The following is a 24,209-nucleotide window of genomic DNA, read 5'->3' as shown; positions in this document are numbered from 1 at the left end:
ACCTTTGGATTTAGTGGCACAGCACAACTCAGAGGCCTAAACCACTCCAGGGCTAAACTTCTCAAAAATTATGGTATGGCCAGGAGGATTGGATGTTTCTATGGCTGGTTATTAAAAACCATATTTGTGTGAAATGCTAGATCATAAAAATTATTTTGGTTTGGAGCTAGAGAACTAAGCTACAGAATTCAGTCACCAACCCGTTTTCTCTCTTCCTCCGTCAACTGCCCTTTAATTGCAACTGTGTAATCTCATTCTTCTACCAGAAAGGATGCTACAAATTCAGGTGTAGTAAGAACCAGCTGCTCATGTCAACAGGAAGTGAGACTGAATCCTATTTGAAGGTTAGCTGTTATGTTTGTTCATACTTGTTTTGAACAATGATGCTTTCCCAGACTCTGGTTAACTCGGGGTTAACTCTGTATTCAGAGGAATACAAAAACTTGCAGCTAGGCTTTGTCAATCCAAGAGGTCTGGCTAGACAACCTATGAATGTATGAATTACTGGTTCTTTTTGCAATCTAAAACCTTGTGTAAGTTTATCCACTTGTTTACACATGTGGTATGTTTCCAAAATATAGGCTCAGCAATGTTTCCCAAAAAGGCTCAGCAATGTAGATCCTTAAAATCACTACTTTCGCTGTACTGGTCCTCTGATGGTTTTTCCCTATGTACTTCACTTTCCAGTTTACTTCTGTTGCATGACTACTTGAGGTACAGCTTTCTGTCGTATGCAGAACATTTCCTATGGAAATTCTGCAGTCTGGAAAATGGTACTCTGGTTGAGTGCTGTGTCTGGCTGACTCAGGGCTGTTCCCTTGGAAAAGGAAGCAGATGCTTAAAATACATAACTTCCTGTCATGAGTGAGCTAAGTGGCCTCCAAATACCTGATTTAAACCTGTGTCATTCCTAGCAGCTACAATTTTTTTTTATAGAGTTAGAAAGACTTTAATGCATCTTCATGTGGGTTTTTGCAGGTATTCCTACTGAGGAGTTGCCACTGTTATTATGGTTAACTCACTGCTGGCTTGCTCCATACTTTGGCAGTCTGGCTGTGGGAGATGAAGACAGTTTCTTGATTGCAATAAAAAACAGAATCAGAGACTGGGGTCCAGTCAACTGAGCTTTATTTCAGATTGTATTTCCCTTCTAGCTCACAGCAAATACATAGATAATACTTTCTCTTTTTTTTTCTTTTTTTTCTTAATTCCTCAGGTCCCCCTCAGCCACCTCCAGACATACGAGTGAACAAAAAAGAGGTGCTGATTACCAAATCCTCCATCAACTTCACTTTTAACTGCAGCTGGTTTAGTGATACTAATGGGGCAGTGAAATACTTTACTGTGGTTGTGAGGGAGGCTGATGGTAAGTGTCATGATTTAATACCATTCTCTCTGTATGCTCTAGATCTTAGGTAGGGAGGTACACCCCTATCACTACACAGCAAGGGAGATTCTCCTCATCTACTCCTCATTCTCTGAGTTTCAGAGGGGTTTTGGATCTATACCTGCTCCCTAGCCTTGGGACTTACAAATTGAGACAGTCAGTAGCAATTGCAGTGCTCAGCCAAAAGTTATAGTTAGCTTCTTCATTGTAGGTTACACTCCCATGCATTTTCTGAAAATTTCCAGAGCAGGAGACTTAATGTTGGATGTCATTGGCAGTGAATACAGAAGAAACTGCTTTGCTATGCACAGATCTCAAAAAACAGTTTAAATGTTTAGTGAGAACACTGAAGCAACTCTTTTGGAGAACTTTAGTAAGACATGCTGAGAAGGTAAAGGCAGCATCTCCCAGATGGTGTTTGCTTACTGAGGAAAATTACTTTGCATGCAGCACTTTAAAAGAGAATAGAACAGTTGACCTCTGTGTGACAAAACGGATGGATGTCTCAGCAATTAATACCTTGTTTTTAGAAGTGGCTTCATTTACTGGCATGCCAGGACACATTTTGTGACCCTTGAGAAAGTTTCTTAATCTCTGTTCATCAGCCCTTTCCTGTTCATCAGGAAAAAGAGCAGATATAATATTGCCACTGTATACTCCTATCACATTTGTGCAGACTATAGTCTTTGAGAAGGGCACTGCTCATTGCCATGGTTTTGCCTACCTGAGTTATTGCCAGTTTCCATGCAGGGGACTCCTGTCATTTCCTATTGCAGCTTCTCTGTATATACAGAAGACTTGTCAGTGTGTGTATTTTTTTTAATTTTTTTTTTTTTTTTAACTTCAGTTTTTACTTCCAACTTGCAATAGTTAACGGTAGTATCCCAGGAATGCAGATCACAGAGATTCCCACCAACAGCACAGGCAAAAATATGGTAACATTGAATTCCACCTGTGCATGCCCATTGCAACAGTGTTTCTGTAAAAGTTACACTGAGGTCTTGTGAGGAAATCTGTCTGAAGTTCCCCAGAAAAGTAATAGCAAGGTTGGTATAGAAACAAGTAGTTTTACAGTAGCTACCACTGTAGCTTGGTATTCCCAAGCTACCTGTGCAGCCTCCAAGAAATTCCAGAAAGTTGAATAAGAATATGTCTGTCAACAGCTTGAGCCTATAAATTGCATCACATTGCTGGCTATGGTGTGTAAACCTTCTGTCTTTCTCTGCACATGATGTAGGTAGTGAAGGACCAAAGCCTGATGAGCAGCACCCGTTACCTTCCTACCTGGAGTACAAACATAATGACTCTATACGCATCTACCAGACAAATTATTTTGCCAGTAGATGTGCTGAAAACCCTGACAGTGACTATAAAAGCTTTGACATTAAGCTTGGAGGGGAAATGGAAAATCTGGGAGGAAGGTGTGAACCAGATCAGCAAAAATTCTGCGATGGACCTCTAAAGCCTCGGACCACTTACAGGTTAGATTTATGTTGGTATCTGTGCTCTACTGTGCTTACATTATTAGGCATGGTGCTGTCTGGAGGCCTGATACACCTTGAGTGTTTGTAGCTGGGTTGTACACTATTCTTCTTATTTCGCTGTGAATTAATAAAAGCTTTATCCCCGTTCCATGGGTATGAACCAGTCCTTCACTAGCATGGGAAATATTACAAATTATGCACAAAACTCTATGCAATGAATAGGTTTATGTATTTCCCTCAGCTTGATGAGGAGCTCTCCTGTAGCTGCTGAATGTTTCTTTGGAAAGACTTTAACCATCAGCCGAGTCAGAAGAATATTTAACAAGAGAAGGCAAGGATGCTTGACTTATTCTGTGCAGCACCACTACCCTACTCCAGTCCTTTGGAACTAGCTAGAGAAACCTGGAGGCTATTTTAAATTGTGGTACCACTCCCAGACTCCAGAGCTAGGCCTGCATAGAATGTAGAAGCAGGTGGTTGCCAAGACCAGGCTCAGCAGTTACGGAGGCTGAGAGACCAAGTGTGAGCCCCAGTGCAGCTCAGCCGTGCTGCTTCTACACGCAGAGCAGCATCAAGACAGTGCTACCCAACCACAGTCTGCTCATTTCCCAGTAAGTCAGTGTGGGAAATACCCAAGTTACCAACAGAACCAAGAGGACTTTAACATTTCTCCATTAGCACAGTCCCACCCAGCCACAGGAAGGGAAAACTTGTCCTCTCTGAGAAGTGTTACTGAGTTCTCCCTTTTCCACTCGTCCTGCCTTCAGTCAGTCAGTCGGTGTGGGCTCTCCCAGCTGTACTGTTTAACTCAGGTGCCTGCATTAAGAAATGTCCGTGGTCAGTGGAAAGGTTTTGGTTACTTCTAAGGGGTAAATGAGTTCTTATTTTTCTGCTGTTTGTTATGAACATCTGATGATCTCTGACTACAATGAAACTGTTCCTCTAGGATCAGCATACGAGCTTTTACCCAGCTCTTCAGCGAAGACCCGAAGGAACTCCCTAAGCCACTCTTTGCAGACACCTTCTTTTCTTTACCCATCACTACAGAGGCAGGTTAGTTTCAGGCTTGTTTTTCAGTGACTGTAGCATGCAATTACGTATTGTGCCTCTGAACACTGGTATTTAGAACTATTTGGAAGAAGTGCAACACAGGCAGATAGTTGTACATGTCCTGAAGACTGATTTAAAATGAGGCCAGAGCCATCTGCTTTTCCAGCCTTAGTTCGAAAACCCAGAGGACAATTTGATGGAGCTGCTAACCGAAGGGGAAAGGGTGAACACTCAGTGGAGCTCTCACCACGAAAGCTTCAAAGTGAAAGAGAACCAAATGCCCATACAATGGGACTGTGCTTTCTTGTACTGTGGTTAGGGGTGGAAGATTTTATGTAATATATGGAAAAATAAGGATAGAAAATCAAGGCCAGGTTTTAGCCATCTAAGTGTTTAGATGGCTTACAATTCCTTGTATTTAACCATTTTCTTTAGCCGATTATAACATCCCCTGAAAGTTAGCAATGCTTTGATTCTTCATATCTTTTCCTCAAGATATATAAATACCCTGTTTTCCTTCTAGAGCCTCTGTTTGGAGTTATTGAAGGTGTGAGTGCTGGCTTGTTTCTGATTGTGATGTTAGTGGCTGTTACTGCTTTATTTGTCTGCAGACAAAAAGTTAGGTAAGTTGAGTCCCTTTATCAGTCTCTGCTATTGAAATCAGGTCAAATTATGTTTCTTTTAGCAGTACGATATTTAAAGCATAAGTGTAAAACTGAGGGAATGCACTGAACTATTCCACAAATAAAATCTTTGTCCCTCAACATTGTACACACTGAATATAGAACTAATGACTTACATATTAAGAGTTCTATATATTGTTGATTCAAATACGTATTGCTCTTAATGCTTTGTTATTGGCAGCTCTTATCAGTATCAAAATGTAATGGTAAAACTGAATACCTTCCTTTTTATTCCAGCAATGGACACGAGAGACCTACAGCTAGGCTGAGCATTCGCAGGGACAGGCCACTCTCCGTCCATCTGAACTTGGGGCAAAAAGGGTAACATCAAAAGTTTTGTTTCTAAGAAGACTAATTTACCATGTTCTTATGGTTAACCAGTCCCATTTGGTCACCCACTCATTAAGTGTTTCTTTTTCTTTTGAAATAATTTCTAGGAACCTGAAAACTTCCAGGTAAAAAGAAAAAAATTAATACCTAAAAAAGCTTCTTGGTAACCAACTGGATAAATTATGACTGTGATTCATCCTGTGATTTTCTTCCTCCTTGAATATTTTAGTCCGATCAAAGTCAGTCATTTTGAAGCACACTTCACCAAACTTCAAGCAGACTCCAACTACCTCCTGTCTAAGGAGTATGAGGTGGGATCCTAATCTGGGCAAAGCACTTGCTTTATGAAGGGGTGGGGTGGCTGAATCAATGGGTTAATGCATTAGAACCTGCATTTGTTTTTCTTATTCACACAAATCCAAACAAGTTTGAGAGTCTCACCTGAAGGCCACTTGTCCTAGTGCAGGAACCATTTAGCATTGCATCTTCTGTTTGGCAGCCTCTGCCTGATAACCTATGTGGCTGGGGTCAGGAGCATTCATCTGTGTGGCACATCTGTGTGATAAAGCATGGAAAGCACCTGCCAGCCACAGTTTCTGCTGTGAACCAGTATGATTAGCTATTTAATTACAGTTTGTTTTTTAAAAAAAATACCCATTCTCTGTCCAGAGCTGATAAGCACTGTGTCCCCCTGTACTGTCACATCGTTTAATTATGTTCACCTTAGATTTTATTTGTACCTTTTTTTTGCAGGACTTGAAAGATGTGGGTCGAAACCAGACATGTGACATAGCACTTCTGCCAGAGAACAGAGGGAAAAATCGATACAATAATATATTGCCCTGTGAGTTTTAGGCTTGGTTGTGTAATATTACATCACACGGACTATTTTTCACTTTTTTCAGCAAGCCTAGTGGAAAAGAGAATGCAGTCAACCCCTTCTCTCCCTTCTGTCAGAGATGAAATACCTCTACCAGCTCAGTTCTGGTCCTTGGAGGCAGATGATGTATGGTCCTGAATGGCTTCACACAGACCAGTAATTTCATTTTGCACTAGAGGTGTGCTGGCTGGCATTCAGTTGAGAGAGAAAAATCTCCAGCTATTATGGGCATTCAGTCACTGATGATAGCAAGGATATCAGAAATAACAGTGGGGTTGTTTACATACAGCCATTCAGTGCTTTTTGACACCTTTGCCAAATCTTTCTTCTAAGAGAAAACATACGGAAGCATACTATAAACACAGAAAACATACTATAAAATGCAGAGCTAGTGTGGTAGGACGTGTGAAGTTAGCCTTGTTCTCCTGAGGCAAGTCCTGTCATGGAGAGTTTCCCCTTTTGATTGCTTGCCTGGTGGTTTTTGAGGCAACACTCTGTGTGTTGAGGAAGAACACGACATGACTCCCTGCCCCACATGCTGCCTGGCTGCTGGGTATGGTGCATGCATGGAGTACAGCCTCACAGCTGTGTTCTTCCTGTGGTACCAGGTTGGGGAGCATGCCCTTGATGTACACGAAACAACACCTGACTGATATCCAACATGGCATTATCTCACAAATCAGCGACCTGGTGTCTTAGGCACTCTGTACCTCTCTGCAGAGGGCTCTCTACCTAGGGAAGACACTTGGCCTGGGAGCTGTGCTGACCACTGAAACTCTACTGCTCTTTCAAGGACAGCTCTGGGCACTACTGTCCAGTACAGCACACTGGTGGCAGGAACAAAGCAAGATGCTGCAGTGGCTCTTTTGTTGTCATAACAAAACCCCATCATTTCACAAATGCATTTCTGTAAATGGGAGAGGGACTCAACACAGAGACCTAGCCATAACCCTCCTTTAATTGATTTCTTTCTAGATGATACATCAAGAGTGAAACTTTCCAATGTGGATGATGACCCTTGCTCAGACTATATTAATGCAAGCTACATACCAGTAAGTGACTCAAGGATAGTATTTTACATTCCCCCCTCCAGTGGTACTTTGTCCTTCATGTAAAACTGAATATAAAGCTGAATGCTTAAGACTTCCCTCCCCCTTCATTAATTCACTTGAGCTAGAAGTCTGAGAACTCATTTTGTGGGTATGCTGAAAGGCTGTGTCTGGCTGATATTAAGTTAACTGTGAGTGATTTACCCGGCACTTAAGGACACTTTCTTGGATTGCCATAGTTATGTAAGATAGCAGGTCTAATTGGCCAAGGACACATTTTTAAAGGTCACTGATTTTACACTGTGTCCACAACAACTGGAGCTATCACTGCAGGTGGCACCCTCATTGTGGAGCTGTAGCTCATCCTGACATTGTTGGCACCTTGCAGGATGGTGAAACTGGCTGAGATTAAAATAATACCCTTTGCCAGAGAGTTGTGATTAATAATAGCAGTAGCTTTAGCAATCCAGATTTCAGTGCAGAGCTCAGCTAATTTGTTAAAAGCAGTAAATAAAACAAAACCCCTTAATAGCTCCAAAATTGCATGAGACTGTGCTGAACACAATAGAACAATTAAAAGCTTTGACTGGCACAGAAGAGACAGTATTTAGGTACACTGCTGCAGTCTTTCCTTCTCTCTGTTCCAGCCAGACTTCTTCCATGTCTGAGGCAAGAATTTAGCTCCCAAAACTATTGTCCTAGCAAGAGCATCTTTGTTGCAGAGCCCTGGCTAGAACCCCATAGCTTGTTCAGTTGCTAAAAGATCTTTTTTTCTGCCTATATGGAAACTAATGGAGTTTTCTTTACTTACAGGGCAATAATTTCCGCAGGGAATACATAGCAACTCAGGGCCCTTTGCCTGGCACGAAAGATGAGTTCTGGAAGATGGCATGGGAGCAAAATGTCCACAACATTGTCATGGTAACCCAATGTGTTGAGAAGGGCCGGGTAAGCAGTGACACTTCCATATTATTACTGACTTTTATAACACCTGTTAAGAGTTTATGCTTATTATTTGCATCACACTAATGTCAAAGGCCCCAGTCTAGGAGATAAACAGTAAGAGACAAGAGGTATAATCTAAAGATTATATGGAAAAAGATTAAGGATGTGAAATGAGGATGTGGTGACCATCTCAAGATCATGCAGTATGTTAAAGCTAGAGTTAGGAACAGATCTCAGTGCTTCTAATCCAGGACTTTTCTCACTAATGCTAATATAAGGCATGCAGAAGGGCAACCACCAGCAAAATTTTCCTGTTTGTCAAATCAACTCAGATCAACTAGTACTTTAAATATAAGCTCTAGAAAGCAAATGTGGATCATTAAATATATACAATTATTTCTCATGCATAAGCCCTGATGTAGTAAGCAGAGACCACTGAAGCACTTAACAGTCTTACTGAGTGCAAGTGTAAGTGGGTTACTTAGCTGCCCCAACAGTGCACCTCCCCAGGTATAACTGCATCCTGCACCCTTTATAAGACAGGGGCTAGATCTGTAAAAAAGATTAAATTTTAAGTAGTGACTATCTAGTGGCACAAATGGGGTTATTTGCTTTCAGTTTACCGTTTTTTCTTGAGGAGATGGTGAAGGCAGATGCAGGTCAGGCAGCCACCTGTCTCCTGCACCTCACTGGCTCTGAGTGGGGCCCTTCTATCTTCTCAGCAAGAGGTAGGGGAGCAGGCATTGGAGGCTTAGCTCTCATCCAAGCAGAGCTCTGATGAGAGTTGACAGAAAATGCTGTGTCCAGAAGAGGGCATCAGCAAAGTGCTTCCCACTCCCACATCACAAACATCCATGAGGAGAACTTCCACTTCTCAGTCCCATCCCAGGCCTTGTTTGCTGAGCTGACATGGCAGGGGTAGCATCTCTCTCTGAATTCAGCAGCTGCCATTCTTCTCTCATTTTCAGGCATAAAATGTCTGAAGCCAGTTTCTGCCAGTGCTGGATGAGGGCTTTGTTTACAGTTACTAAACCTATTGTTTTCTGTGTCCCTGCAGGTAAAGTGTGATCACTACTGGCCCCTTGACCAGGATTCCTTGTACTATGGTGACCTGATTGTTGAGATGCTGTCTGAATCAGTGCTCCCAGAATGGACTATACGGGAGTTTAAAATATGCAGTGTATGTTTGTGTTCATCTTTTCAATTTGTGTGTGTGTGTGTGTATGAGGTTGTTGGTTTTGTTTGTTTGTTTGTTTTAAATTAATTGGCTTAAAAACACCTGCAAAGCTAAATTAGGAAGGTTTCTGCTGTAGTACAATTGCATCATGTCCAGCTTATTTCTGGTGGCAGCTATAGCATTTGCTCTGAAGGTGCATGCTGTGTGTGTCCTCTCCTCTCATCTGTTCTGATGATTTACACTTTTTTAACTCAACAGGAAGAGCAGCTTGACTCAGCAAGGCTTATTCGTCACTTCCACTACACTGTCTGGCCAGACCACGGTGTGCCAGAGACCACCCAGTCCTTGATCCAGTTTGTCAGAACTGTGAGGGATTATATCAACAGGACCCCAGACACAGGACCAGCAATTGTGCACTGCAGGTACGTGCAGGAGCAAAAGGTCAGTGGCGAAGAGCCTTTGTGTGTACCCTCAGGAAGATCCCAAATGTTCATCACTGTTAGGCCATAGGCAGCCTAGAACCTGAGAGGTAGCTGGTTGCTTTAAGTCTCTGAATACATCAGAGCATCAAAGAACATGGACTTGCTCACAACCTTACCCTAGAGATTCCTTGAAAATGATTCTCAGGGTACCGCAATGTCTCTTTGGAACAATGCAGAATACTAAAGTTTTCAGCAGCTGCCACTGCTCATAAGATTTTGCATTCATAAATTGCCTGTGTGCTGTTGTGGTGGCCCAACATCTCACTCACAAAGGGGTGTTCTGAAAAGTTAAAATATACACAAGGGTGAATCTGAGTATTCATGGATGTTGAGACTAGCTGTCTGATCCATCCTTTCCCCATTATGACTGACACTCCCTCTCCTTACTTCCTTCTTATGGTCTTTTGCTGTTATGCCATCTCTGACAGCCACAAGGCCGCAATTCTCCCTCTGTTCCATGATCCCTACACACATATACAAAAAATGCAAAACTGGACTGGCCTACTCTGGCCAGCTGCAGCAGAATATAAGGTTGCAAAGTGAGAGAGAGAGTGCAGCATGGTGCTGTGTGTATTTTCCAATAAAGCCAAATACTCATTGATACTACCTGAATGTAGTATCTGACTATTCAACCCATCATATGGGCTGAGGTATGTATGTATCTTACATAACCTCACCTGTGTCTGCCTGTACATCATGTGCTGCAACACATCATATATCTACTGTCTCACTGGCAGGTCAACTTTCCTCTTCCCAGCCTCATGCCTCCAAACCCCTCTTCACAGCATTTCAGCTACTGGAGACTCGGGGTTACTTTGCCCAACTCTGCTCTTCCACAGGGCACAAGACATGTGATCTTTTAGGATCAAGCCTACTGGTTCATCTCTGGGATGAAGAGATTTAAAAGTTGCAGTCAGGTGTAGTCTTCCTGTGTATCTATCTCAATGACTATTAATCCAAAGCAGGAAGCAATATGGGCAGTGGCAGAGATACATCTACCATTGCCATCCTTTCCCCCCTCTTAAACAAATTCCACTTCCAAGTGTTTGAAGTCCTAGAGATGCCATTTGAGCAATGAGCTTCTTACCCTGGAGATCTGAAGTTTGCAAAAGTATCACCTAAAGACAGTGAATGTTTTAATCCATCTCCTTTTAAATCTTTTGGGTTTTCTTTTTCCAGTGCTGGTGTTGGCAGGACTGGCACATTCATTGCACTGGACCGAATTCTGCAGCAGCTGGATTCAAAGGACACTGTGGATATTTATGCAGCAGTCCGTGATCTAAGGCTTCACCGGGTTCACATGGTTCAGACAGAGGTAAGCTTTGAATAACCTACAATACAGCAACACAGCCTCAGTATACAATAGTGTCTCATTTTAAAGGCACCCAAAGCACTTCAGTTGTTCCACTGTAAGATACATTTTAGCTCTGTGAGAATTTCTAGTTTGGGATTGTTTCTGTTGGCTCTCATTCAACTGGTCCAAACCATAAATGGCTTCCTACAGATTTCCCCTGTTGGCACTGACCCATGATCATCCCAACAAGGTTATGCAGCAAATACTTAGCATCACATTGTTGTGTTAGTGTAGTGTCCAGTAGATGAGCTTTGAGCAGAGATAGGTCTGTCAGGGATGGGTCTGGAAGACAATCCTAAACCAGACTGGCAGGTCTACATAATAGGGAAAAGGAATGTAAGGCAGAGAAAATTAAATGTACATATTTTTAAAGCTCTAAGTACTGTGACGTTGTGGCTTTGTAGTTCATTTTTTATTGAGCTTCTCTGTCATTTTTCTTAATGGTATTGGAAAGTTGATCAGCATTTTCCTAACATATAATGCAAAAGCAAGTGCATTTATTCTCAAAGTGCAGAAAAATTGTGTGTTTGGGATTTCTTTCCATGCTTTTAAATACGCCAAAAAAATCACTTTATACTAATAGCAGCTAAACACTTAGGAGCTGATTTAATAAAGGCAAGTTGTGGATGCAGTCTTTACATTTTTCTCGTGAACTGTTAATAGATGTTTCAGAACAAGTTTGATGTGTCTGTAGCTTGATACTAATGGAGCTCTTTGTTGCAATATGGAAATGAAAATACCAGTGACTTCCTAATAGATGTAGAAGTCCCACAGGGGTATAAAGAGAAGCTCAACTGGGAATGCAAAAGAGATTTCCTGGAACTATCTCAATCACAGAAGACCTTCTGTTGAAGGGGAGACAGATTCTCAGCCTTGTCTGGGCATCTCACCTTCTATATTCCCATCAGCTATCGTCAGGAAAGGCAGACAGGCATCTCAGGAGAGTGGTTCTTTTTCCCTAGCTGGACAAATGAGACAACTACCTCAAAACACCAGGCTTATAGACAGGTCAAGCTGTGTGATACAAAGGTTATCCTTGGCATGAGCTTGACACAGGTTCTAAGTCATTAGGCAGCCAAACCCAGGGCTTGCATCTACAGCAGTAGTTAGGAGCAGCCCACCTTCCCACTACCAGCACTCCCTGCACTTCGGGCCCAGACCAGCAGTGGCTCCAGTCTTACCCAGATCCCTGTTGTAACCGGTCCTGCCCATGGAAGGTTTCACAATCAGCATCCCAGAGACAGGCTGACAGAAGTCTTTTGCAGCTTACACATACTCACTCCACTTGAGCTGTAACTTACTTGTAGGCTGACCATGTAGCTGGGTCAGTCAGTGCACAGCCACTGAGCTGCTGTATTCTCAGCAGCTCTTGTTAATCTGAGCTGTCAGTTGCATCTGTGTTCTGCTTTCTGATGCAGAACTTCATTGAGGTATGTTGGGGCACAAGGAATACAATCTCTTGTTCTCCTGCAAGAAAATGAAGTAAATTTATCCTGGAATTTTATGATGATCTGAAGTTTGCAATGAGCAGTGAATTATGAAGCAATTCTTACACATCTTTTAAGAAAAAGTAAAATAGTAGGGGAGAGGGAGAAGAAAAGATCTGCTTCACAAACTCCATTTGATGTGTGCGATCATCCTAGTTCCTGGTGTTATTGCTTCCACAATCTGTTTGGGGGTTAGATAAAAGCTAGGTCCTCATCTGTTGATCCCACTGAGGAGCTCAGGCCAGCAGGTAGGACTATTTTCAATTAGATGCTTCAGCCAAATGTCACAGCACCATCCTGCTTGACGTTACACAGTCACAGTAAAACAGCAGCAAGAAAATGCTGCCCCTGCTTCATGTTTGTCTGAAGGCTGTTTCAGACCAAAGACTGCAGCTGAAAACATAAAGGGGAACAGAACAGAAACTTGTCCATCAGTTCAAAAGTCAGTGGGCTCAGCACAGCAGCTGTTACATAGGCAGAGAAGCTATCCACCAGTTCAGACCCACGTGGTCTCTGCCAGAGGAAGTCTCCGTGCCGTGGCCAACTTTCCACCCAGTTGATGGGTGGGGTGCAGGATTCTGCTTCACAGCACTAGCAGCTGTATGTGCATAACAACAGGCATCATTACTTCTCCAGAGCCAGAGCACTGAGAAAAATGCACAGAGGAGTAGCTGAATGTCTTGTGAAAAATAAGAAAAGAAGATGTGGGGGGAAAAGCGCATATGCTTATTGGAGGAATTATGTCTTTGAGATAATGTAATGTTAAAACGTACACTTTGATATATAAAGATGCATGGCCTAATTTTGTACCATGGCCATTATGTAATATGCTACAAAAATCAAAATAATGTAATGATGCATGTCATAAACCACAAAGAGTAGCATAGCATGAGGATTTAAAAATCTATTCTATCAAGGTGTGTAGAATCCCAAAAAGAATATTTGTCTCAAAGCAGCCACCCTGACAAAGTGGACACTGTGCTCAGGTGGAGGCTCATTTGATAGCCATCTGGACTCTGTTCTCTCAGGGAGAGACCCTCATTTGGGGAACCACCCTGATAAACAGGGCCCTATTCTCACAAGAGCAGCCCCTCCTTTAGTGGCCATCCTGACCAGCTGAACACTGTCCTTGCAAGGGGAGCTGTTTGATGCCACCCTGAGAGGCAGGACCCTGTCCTTATTCCATAAGGGACAGGGGCAGGCAAGCTGCACCCTGGGGAGGCAGAGTGACATCTTGTGTGTGCCCCGGGTAAAGACACTGGAGAGGGTGCATGCACAGAAATAAGGGCTATTGCCCATTCATCCCATCTGGAGGGGGCCAAGTGAATGCCTGGCTTTGCAAGATATGCCAAAGCCCCCCCCCCCCCCCAAAAGGTGGGGCCAGGTAGCAAAAAAGAGGCACACTTGAAATGCTGGACGTTTGCCTGCCATCCAAGGACCACAGCTTCCTACCAAGCTTATTCCTAGATCCAAGAGTGGTGATATCCTTCCTATCCTATCTCTCTCTGTCTCTGTTTTTAACACACATAAGGATAACATAGTTTCTAACTTTGTTAAGTTTCACAACCCATTGCTTTGTTTTGTTAGTTGTAACCTGTTGTTTTGACAGCTTCCTTAAATTCTGCTAAATTGTAATCCATTGCTTTAAAAGTACCTTCCTTTATAATTCTGCTAGTTTAATCTGACATGCTTTATAATCTTACTCATTTTTAAGTAAAGTTCTCTTTTTATACAAACCTCCTGGGTAATAATCCTACTCCTAGAGTACCACACAGAGAATTGCCAAGAATTTCCAAAGGTCGTTTGGTAAGAAGTCGGTAACATGCTAACCCTCCCCACTTTGGTTGTGAATGTCATGCTAACTTCCTTTTGTGAAAGTCATTCATCAGAAAAGAGTCTGTCATTCACCACATAGTCAGAAGCACTCTCATACTTTATATTGGATAAAAAAATACTGCTTTTGCCAGAAAAAGTGATCAAAGTTCTATGAAATATTTATATATTTTAGTTATATAAATATTTACATATTTATACGATAAAATTCTGTGGAAAGTATTTATTTTCAGAATAAAAACATTAGGAAATTGTTGTCTCTTTGTTGTGCTTCCCTGTACATACTAATTCTGTTACACATACTTTATACCAAAGCATTCAGAGGTAGCAGCTATCCCAGACAGCATCATGTCAAATTATGCCTTACAGTTGATAGTGCTTTCATTCATGTCATGATCCATCAGAACTCACTGTGTTTATTTATGTTTAACTGGTGGCATTTCTAAAAATGGACAAAAGTTTACTACATTACTAGTGTGAAAAGGAAATGAATTCTATAAGTATATTTTCATTTTAGCACCAAACTTGATTTTATGTGAGGCAGTTAGCCTGTAATTTTTCACTATACAGAAAATTAGATGACAACATTTCCTTGGATGACTTTAAAAAATTCTTTTTCAGTGTCAATACGTATACTTACATCAATGTGTGAGAGATGTGCTAAGAGCCAGAAAACTTCGCAGTGAACAAGAAAATCCCTTGTTTCCAATATATGAAAATGTGAATCCAGAATATCACAGAGGTAAATGCAAGCTGACCAAACTGTAAAATGTTTCAAATGTAATAGCCTATTGTCAATGTAATTGAAGGTGAAAATTGTGTTACCCTGAGCCATCGATACTTGTTTTCTTCCTGAAGCTTCCTTTCTTCAATCTTCTGCTCTTGTCACTCTTGCAATCGCACCTTTATTTCCTCCACTATTAGTCATTGTAACATCTCTTCCTGCTCCTATCTTAACTTCATGCTCTCCCTTTCTCATGCTTCATGATTCCTGTGCTCTTGAGGAAACTAAACCTCTTCCCTATCATGACGGATCATCCCTCATCCCTTCCCTATCATCCCTGCCTTACCTCACCAGTGTTTACACCATCCACTTGTAAACATTCTAAGGCCACTGGCTCATGGAGTTTGTTTTATGTCCTGGATCACCAGCATTTGCTGTTGACTGTATTGGTGGCTTTAGGATAATTTCCTCTTGAATGCCCAATGTATGCTCTTTTTCCCAGCCTGTATCCAGTCCCTTGGCAGTACAAATTGCAGGAGTAGCAAACCTGTCACTAGCACTGCCCTTCACCTCCTCTTCTTTAGCACGACCAGGGAGATGATCTTATTCCTGTACTCAGCCTTGGTGACACCACACCTGGAGTACTGTGTGCAGTTTTGGGCACCACAGCATAGGAAGGACATTGAGGTACTAGAGCAGGTGCAGAGAAGGGCAGCCAGGCTGATTAGGAGTCTGGAGAGCAGTTCTTACGAGAAGAGGCTGAAGGTGCTGGGGCTGTTCAGGCTGGAGAAGAGGAGTCTGAAGCGAGACCTCATTGCTCTCTACAACTACCTGAAAGGAGGCTGTAGTGAGGCTAGTGTTGGCCTCTTCTCCCCAGTGACAGGACAAGAATTTCTCCACTGAAAGAGTGGTGAAACATGGGAACTTGTTGCCCAAGGAGGCGGTGGAGTTGTCCCTGGGGGTGTTGCAAAAAGCAGGTAGACATGGTGCTTTGGGAGATGATTTAGTGATTATGGTGGTGTAGGGCTGATGGTTGGACTTGATGATCTTGAAGGTCCTTTCCAACCAGGATGATTCTATGATCCTCATGGCCAGAGGTCCAGTCTGGAGATGCTCTAAGTAAAAGTGGCCTCTGTGTCCTGTTAGACCTGATTCCTAAGGGCTGTAGAAGCCTTCAGAATGAGACAGCAGGATCTCCATAGTGCCTCAAATTTGGATATTAGGAATTATGATTATATGATGAACATCAAAATAATTTTCTTCACCTAGCCCATGGAAATCTTATCATCAACAGTTAGAGCAGGATTGGAGGATGCCAAAGACTCAAATAACCACGGTTCCACAAGTTGGGAGTGCTAGCAAAAGCAGAGGTGGGATCTGCTCTTCAGTCAGATCTGCTGTTACATCAGTCACCAGCCAGTGCTGCTGCCACACAACCACCTTTCAGAGTAGTTGGGAAAGTTGAACATTAAGCCTGGCTTGTTCTGCTTTTTCTAATCTCACTTTTCCTTGATTTCAGATGCTGTTTATTCAAGGCACTAAGAATGTTACAGACATCTGCTTTTGTGACCACTAGGCGTTTTTGTCAACTAGGGGTTTTGTTTGTTTTTTTAATGTATGTATTTCATGCACTAGAAAGGTGCCAGACCATTCTGTTGGGACTGTGCATAATTTATTGGTCTGGTGATTTTTAAAAGAGACATAATTTAAGTGTGATAGAAATTAATGTATATAATTGTATTTTGGCATTATGTAAATATGTTTTTTCTATATTGTTTATATTAATATTGAGCTTCAGATAATAGTATTTTTTCTTATCATAGTTTTTATGAACTGTTCTACATAAACTATTTTGAATTGTATGGCTAACAGGACTGCTGTGTTTGGGGCAGTATTGGCATGAAACACAGAGGAAAAAGCCTATAGGGAGAACCTCATTTTTCTTAAACCATTTCAGTGTTTTTGAGATGAAATAAGCTACTATTAAGTAAGGGAACAGTAGTCCTGTGTAGGAATTACAATGCTACTCTACACTTTAAACTTACTGCTTTTCATCTGACAAAAATGGGTATAACCCATGACACAGTGACATACCTTTTTCAGAACTCATTACCAGCAGAGCAAAACAGGGTCCACCTCACTGAAAGTAACTCTTTCAGTCTAATGTGACATCATAGAAAAATATCCAATAACATACGCCACCACAAAAGGTCTTGCAGACCTTTCCCCCAGCATGCATGCTTTGGGGGGAGACAGGTCACATTATGATTTCTTTACACTGATTTAAGAGAGCAGAATCAGACCACAGCCTGTGTCTGTGCATTTTCACATTTGTATAATTATGGTAAGAATGGTGTTCAAGCAAAACACCTCAGACATTCATATTAACAGACCTGTAAGGATGTGCAGTCTGGCAACTTCCATAGCTCATAAAAAATAATACTGTACCATGACAGCTAAAAAAGTAGAGAGATTCTAAGTGTGTTGAAATAAAGAGATGAAAAGGTGTACATCCCACCGTTTACACAACTAGCTTTGGCCTTAAGCTGCTTGCAGCACAGCTGCTTTGTCCCAGGTGTTGGTCTTCAAATGCCTCTTGCTTTCACAAAGGGAAAGCATGGCCCCAGCTTGTCCACACAGACTCTTCCACTTAGATGTTGCTCAATGTCAGCATCACGAGGCCAGTTCACATAGAAAAAAGTTCATCAGTAAACCAGGGGATGTAGGTTGGTAGGGCTCTGCTAATCATTGGAAGGCTGAAAGCATTTGGTGATTAACAAGAAATATGATCAAAAGCACTCACCAGGTATCCTGCCCAGCCAAGCAGATTAGGCACATCCTCTCTCTTCTGCAAAGAGGATTTTCAGTCAAGGGACTGAACATGCTGTTCAGCTATTCTTTGTCTTTATGAAACACTCTTCAAACAGAGAAGCAGTACACAGTTCTCAGTCACAAAAAGAAAGAAGGGCTCCATAGTTCTCTTGCCATGTATCTACTTTTACTTTACCTAAAGAAAACTTAGCCTGATGCTGAATACAAGTGCCTAAATTCCATGAGGCCTCCTGAGAACCTGCCAATACACTGAAGTGCCTAACTGAGGAACTGCTGTGGCCCTCAGCCTAGACTACTGTGATTTCACTGTGTCATATGGGAGCTGCAATCTCCTTGGAGTAGGAACACCTGCCTGATGATGGCTGAAGAAACCTTCTAGGTGGCTGTGACATAGTTTTCTTAAATCATTCCAAAGCAGAAGCAGCAGGACTATGCACATTAATGTCATTTTGGTTTCCCTAGAAGCCTCGTGGTCATTCTTCCTTCCTGCTCCATCTGTACTTGCACCCTTTCTTGACCCTGTATCTTCATATGAAGCTACCCTTCAAATCACCAATCACAACTGCTCAGAACATGTAAGCTTGGTTAACCTTTTAGATGTCTCTCTATGAAAATACTGCTCATTCCTTTTGAATATCCTCTTTTGCCCCACAGAAATATCAAGATTCACCACCCTTAATGGGTCGAGGGAAGGGAACTAGAATTATAATGGAAGTAACTTTTACAGAGGGAAATCTAAGCAAAACCACAAAGAAATGTGCAGTTTTTCTGCAGGCCACTTTTTATCTTTGTTACTTTGCTAGATAGACTCTAGGTTAGCAAGCAAGGACAGAAAAGCATAGCAGCTTTATATGAATCATTGGCTCTGCTAATAACAGCTGAACTTAGGGAATTATGAGTATTGCAGTTGTGTTACGTGTGCTGCATTTAGTCCTTTCTTTTTGCAGCAGTATCTGAAGAAAAAAGATCACCATGTTGGTTACCAGCAGTACAATTACACTGTAAAAATGTTACAAATGTAGCCTATAAATTATTTCACATGATATATTACTGTGTCATTTTTTATGCAGAGGGAAATGGAACTTGGTCAATAATATATGATTTGCAGGCAAAAGTCTGATTGTATACTATGTGTGCCTGTTGTTCCTTATTTTCAGAAAGACATGCATTGTTCTGATCTTTCTTTAACACTTTCTCAGCTCCTTCCTCTGCACCCATAGAATTCACAAATCTGCACCTGAAAGAATCGTGTTGTAGCAGATAGCTTTTTTCATTTTTTCTCTCAGCTACTAATGGACACAATTCATTAGCCTCTCCCTCCTCATCACTTAGAAACATGACAGATGACTTTAAGCACTCTGGCACAGTGCTCTTGAGCAGCATTATACCCCTGCCAAGCTGGGTCACTTGTGAGACTGTAGGCACACAGTATTGCTATGGTTCTGCTTTCTAGTCTGTTCTGATTGAAAGAAACCAGTGTAAATCCACCAAGGATAAGTAAAAAGTATCTATGTAGCATTTTGTGAATATAAGACACCTACTTATCAGTATAATTAATTATATTTACTGTGCCTCTAAGCTGAATAGAAGGAAATTGTTAATGTAAGAAGAAATGAACTTGAAGGAGCCTATTTACTGAACAAAAAGACCTCTTAAGGAAAAAGACACCCTCCACTGAAGAGGATGTTTCTCTTTTGAATGTCCATGACTGATGTTCAGAATTCCCTTCTTGATGTTTCCCAATAATAATGTTATAAAGCATTGTAGTGTTGTCACTGATCCATAAGCTAAAGTTTGCACACTTGGAGCCCAGTTCTGTGAATCTCTGTATTATCCACGAAGCTACCTGAGTACTTTCATGAAAGGTGACTGGAATGCTTGCCTAGAGAATATTATTCCACTTCTGAAGCACTTGCAGGGTTGGGCTTTTAGGGTAATTCAAATTTTGTAATGAAAGTTTTATAGTAATGAAACAATGTATTAAATGTGTTGTTTTTTAAAAAAATCTGTGCAATACAATTAAAAGATCCACATTCTAGAATCACCGATTCTAGAATGAAAAAAATAAAAGTATTTTGCATAGCTGGAGTAGACAAGTAATATGTTTTGTTACAAATGGAACACAAAAGTGGGTGAGAGAAATAGACATACTGTGAAGATGTCATAAAAGTGCAACTTTATATGGTTTTTTTTCTGCTGCTATAGTTATTTATACAGCTTATATATGTGCCTAAAATTGCCAGAAATATTATTTTGTGCCTGATATACTATGAATTTCCTTTCATTTGTAGAACAGAGAAAAGAAAATGTGTGTGCTTTAGGTTTGTATTTTATATTATATATTATATATAGTTATTTACACTTTGACCTTGAAAGCAAAAAGTTAAATAGTAGACAGATAGGAGTACATGAGTACCTCTCAGCCTGGGAGTTACTATGCAGGCTAAAGGGGTGAGAAAAACAACCTGCCTTATCAGCGTATTAGTATCTCCTCCCAGGGCTGCGGATCTCCTGTTGATAGCACCGCTATGGCCAAAGCAAGCTGGTCAGTCACCAGCAACCTCACAGATCAACAGGTAGTTCAGAGTGGGAATTTTTTTTTAATACTGGACACTGGGGACAAGCTAAATTTATCATATACTGTGGATTTGGGCACATAATGTGTTAGTGATGCTCATAGATTGACATGCATGATGATTTACTTGTTCCTTGATTTGGTTTAAATCTAAAGAAATACTATACTGTCAAGTACCTGCATATATATTGCTCTACAGCAGGGTAGTATGCTACACTTAAAAAACCCACAATTTTTAAAATGTGGCTAGCCATAGAGTAAAGTGTCTGAAAAACACCTTCAGCACATACTCCATTCTCATTTGTTATATCATTACTTACATTTGTGTTCCTAATAAACACTGGGTGAACACAGTATTGTGCTACTATTGTCTATTTAATTTATGCATTGTTAAGTATATTTTTATATTTTTAGCTACAGTCAACAAATCAAATATATTTGAGTATATTTTACACATTTTTATAAACAGTTCATAAATAAAGTAATAATTTTTAAAAAAGTCACTTTCTCTCATCTTCTGTTTGACTGCTTTTGAATTATAAATTTTGTTGTCCTGTCAGAAAAAGGTCATAAGTGAGTTTGATTTCAAGTGAGATGGTCTTCAGAGAGCATTAAATTCATCAGAAGCCTCAGTCTGTTGGGGGAAAGGGAGCTCTGCTGTTGCCTGTTGGCTGGATTAGTGCCCATATGGAAAGATACTGTTGTTCCCTTTACATCCATGGTGTTCTGCTTTCCTCCTTCAATAAAGCTGATACTGTCTGGGTTAAACAAGGAGTACCTGTAGCAACAGTGCATCTTGAGCTTGAGTGCCTCTGATTGTAGAGACATTTCACCTGGTAGTTATACCAATTAACACTCTGCTGAAGCTCCATCACTACCTGTCACCCAGGGTTCCAAACCATGCTTTTTAACAAACATATTCCACTCCCACTCTCCGCAATGCTTAAAAACCATTAGCGTTCTTGTGGGCTCGGAGTGCTTGGCAGTAGCATGCTTATTGCCGTTGCTTTATATCTCAGCTATGCCTTATTTATCATGATTTCCTATATACAATTTTTTTTTTTGTTTGTTTCTGCCAGTCACACTCTTCACTATTAGCTGGTTTCCTAAGCCCTAGAATAGGTGTCAGACATCCTAAGGCAGGTGCTACATGGCACTACCAGTATGCCAGCAAATACCACAAGTGAAAATTTAAAGTGTTACTAACCCAGTCTTGGCACATCACTCAGGTACAATAGCAGTCCCTATCTGTGCAAAAACTCCCAGCAGCAAAAGAAGAAAAACAGGAAAAAAAACAGCATTCTACTTACTTTGTGGAAAATGTTGCATTTCTGAGAACCTGCAAAAAAAGCCAGACCTACTTTTCCTGTTACCAGGGTCAGAGATACATGGAACTGAGGAGACGTGCTTTGCAGGAGCTGGACTGTGTTACTCACTGAGCCACGAATGGCTGTCCCTTTGAATTCATCTGATGGTTTTGACCCCTCAGCAGCTGCAGGCACCACCTCCCATCACTGGGCACTCACTTCCAGGAGCACACTGGGCAGGGCAAGGCCCAGTGGCACTGGCAGGTGGGGGTCTTCAGACACAAATAGCCCCAGGGATTTTATTGTTGATGTATCTGCAGGAACAGGCGTGTATGCCTCACATTTTCTGGGGTCTAGTTCCTGCAGATGACTGATACCCTCTTTTTACCCCAGTTAGACATTAATTGTCATTGGCATCATACAAAACCTCAACAAGGTGTTTGCCTTGGGTTGAAGGATGGTCTCTGCTCCCAGAAGCTTGGAACAATTAGCAGCACCAAGCAGACATGGAGCCACTAAGGTCCAAGGGCAAAGTTTTTTGCAGGCCTCAAAATCTCCAGGCAAAACATAAACTTAGCACCTACAGCTTTGCTGTTGCATAGGTTCTGGAGTCCCTACAAGAGGCTAAAATCATCCTGAGGGCTGCCATTGACCAAGCAGGGTCCCCACCATCAACACAGGGATGGAGCTCAGCTGCAGACTGTCTTCCTCACCCCTCCTGACCCAAATTCACAGCTATAAAGGGTGACAGGAGAATATCCTGACCCCAGAGATGCTCCAGATGGGCAGACGTGGCTTCAAAGGGAGAGAGGAAACTAAGGGGAATCCTGGAGGCCAGAGCTGCCATTATTCCTTCCACGCTGAGGCGTTCCATGGGAGTGTGGCACAGGGGTTCCCCACGGAGGCAGCTGGCAGATACACGGCAGATACCTGCTGGTTCTGCCAGCCAGCACTGCTGTGTTGTGTTCATGGCTCAGCCCAGGGACTCCTCTCCCAGGCTGAAGGCCAGGAGCAGAGAGCGCTGCCAAGAAGCAGGCCAAGAGGAGAGCCACCATGGCCTCTTGCAGCTGCGGAATGCCAGGCATTGCCAGGAAGAGCTGCAGCGGCTGGGACAGACATGACTGTGCAGCACCTTCGGGCTTGTGCCAAAATCCCGGCCAAGTTACAGGCCCTGAGCTTGCTTGTCTATGGAGGTCAGCACCCAGGCCTGCCATGGTGCCAAATCAACAGGATCAGGGAGCGGCGGGGGCAGCTCTCTAGCCCAGGGTAAAAGCAGCGGTTTTACTGCTCTCCCTGCAGTAATGAAGGCCACACAACCTGATCAGAGACCTGCAGTTTGAGTCCTCTCAGGACAAGAAGAGCCCAAACCCAGCTATTTCTGCCCCTGCTGATCTTTACCTGTTGCTTGAGTAGACAAATTTTTCTCTCTAAAAGACAAGGAATGGGCATAAAGGGGTGAGCTGAGGCCCTCCTCGGGACAAGTCTCACAGTAGCCCTGTTTCACAGAATGGCTCTTATGGATGCTTTTTCTGCGTATCTGTCTCAGCTGGGCTGGTTTGCACTAGGCCTCAAAACTGGAACATGTTTTGCCAAACATTTGACACTGTCCTGCATGACATTCCAGTGTCAAAGTTGGAAAGATGTGGCTTTGATGGATGAAACGCTTGGTGGATAAGGAGTTGGTTCGGCTGTCGCCAAGAGCAGTGGTCAACCGCTTGTCCACTACTGTCCAAATGCAAAACAGTGATGAGTGGAGTTCCTCAGGGTACTGGGACCTGTGCTGTATAACATCTTTGTCAGGGCACTGGGACTGAGTGCACCTTCAGCAAGTTTACTGATGACACCAAACTGTGTGGTGTGGTAGCTCTGAACTTAAGTGATGCCCTTTGGAGTCACACTCGGAGGTCTGTTGCTAAACTAAAACCCAAGCCCTGTCCACAGTTCATCTTCTTCCCCAGGACTGCACCTGGTGAGCATGAGAGACTTTCATCTGAAATGTCTCCTCTAATCATCAGAATAGCAACGTGCTAGGGGAAAATTGTGTCAGAGGCCTCTTAAGAGAGGGAGAGCAGCTGCTTTGGGCAGGACACTAGCTCTAGATCCCTGCATCAATCTGCAAGCATGAAGGAATCAGCAGGGTATAAGTATTTCTTTAGAAAGTGTCCCTGTCCTTAGCATAGGCATCATATATGTCACTAGGCATGGGGGATTACTGCAAATACATTTGTTTTCATTGCCACGTGATGGAAAGTTATGAAAATCATCTAAACTTTGCAAGCAATATTAGAAATTCTTTAAATTATCTGTTCCCCTATTAGCCCAAGACATCTTCCACTTCTATTAGATATACAGGAAAAATGCACCTGTTTTTTTTTGTTTCTTGGTTTGTTTTTTGTTGGGGTTTTTTTTTGTCTGGACTACATTTGAGGCTGTAGCACAGCCAGAAGACCCTTCAATTCTATTTTCCATCCCACAGAGAGTAAAGAATCCTGAAATTAAAAAAGAGACTAGTGGCATTATGGGTAAGAAAGCCCAAAGTTCATGGAAAATCAAACACAGAACATGTAGTAAAGCTACCCAAATAGATATGGTATGAGTTGAACTACACTGTAAAAACACAGAGTAAAACC

General features: G+C 42.0%; 1 protein-coding gene across 2 annotated transcripts in view; it reads left to right on the top strand.

Moving 5' to 3' along the window:
* PTPRB (protein tyrosine phosphatase receptor type B) overlaps positions 1–20,771 on the top strand; it is a 63,623-nt gene extending 42,852 nt beyond the window's left edge. For both annotated transcript variants that reach the window (XM_071766763.1, XM_071766772.1), the window contains 15 exons: positions 1,217–1,366; positions 2,625–2,868; positions 3,818–3,924; positions 4,445–4,544; positions 4,842–4,925; positions 5,042–5,059; positions 5,164–5,245; positions 5,688–5,778; positions 6,790–6,866; positions 7,677–7,811; positions 8,866–8,988; positions 9,244–9,407; positions 10,647–10,782; positions 14,763–14,883; positions 16,385–20,771. In XM_071766763.1, the coding sequence (XP_071622864.1) occupies positions 1,217–1,366; positions 2,625–2,868; positions 3,818–3,924; positions 4,445–4,544; positions 4,842–4,925; positions 5,042–5,059; positions 5,164–5,245; positions 5,688–5,778; positions 6,790–6,866; positions 7,677–7,811; positions 8,866–8,988; positions 9,244–9,407; positions 10,647–10,782; positions 14,763–14,883; positions 16,385–16,407 (1,655 nt within the window). In that variant the 3' untranslated portion in view covers positions 16,408–20,771. The remainder of the gene's footprint in view (positions 1–1,216; positions 1,367–2,624; positions 2,869–3,817; positions 3,925–4,444; positions 4,545–4,841; positions 4,926–5,041; positions 5,060–5,163; positions 5,246–5,687; positions 5,779–6,789; positions 6,867–7,676; positions 7,812–8,865; positions 8,989–9,243; positions 9,408–10,646; positions 10,783–14,762; positions 14,884–16,384) is intronic.
* The last annotated feature ends 3,438 nt before the right edge of the window (positions 20,772–24,209 follow it).

The sequence above is a fragment of the Heliangelus exortis genome, chromosome 1 (assembly GCF_036169615.1).
Source record: "Heliangelus exortis chromosome 1, bHelExo1.hap1, whole genome shotgun sequence".
In the NCBI taxonomy this organism is placed as follows: domain Eukaryota; kingdom Metazoa; phylum Chordata; class Aves; order Apodiformes; family Trochilidae; genus Heliangelus; species Heliangelus exortis.
The sequence above is the reverse complement of the archived record's forward strand: the minus strand, read 5'-3'. Positions and strand labels throughout refer to the sequence as shown.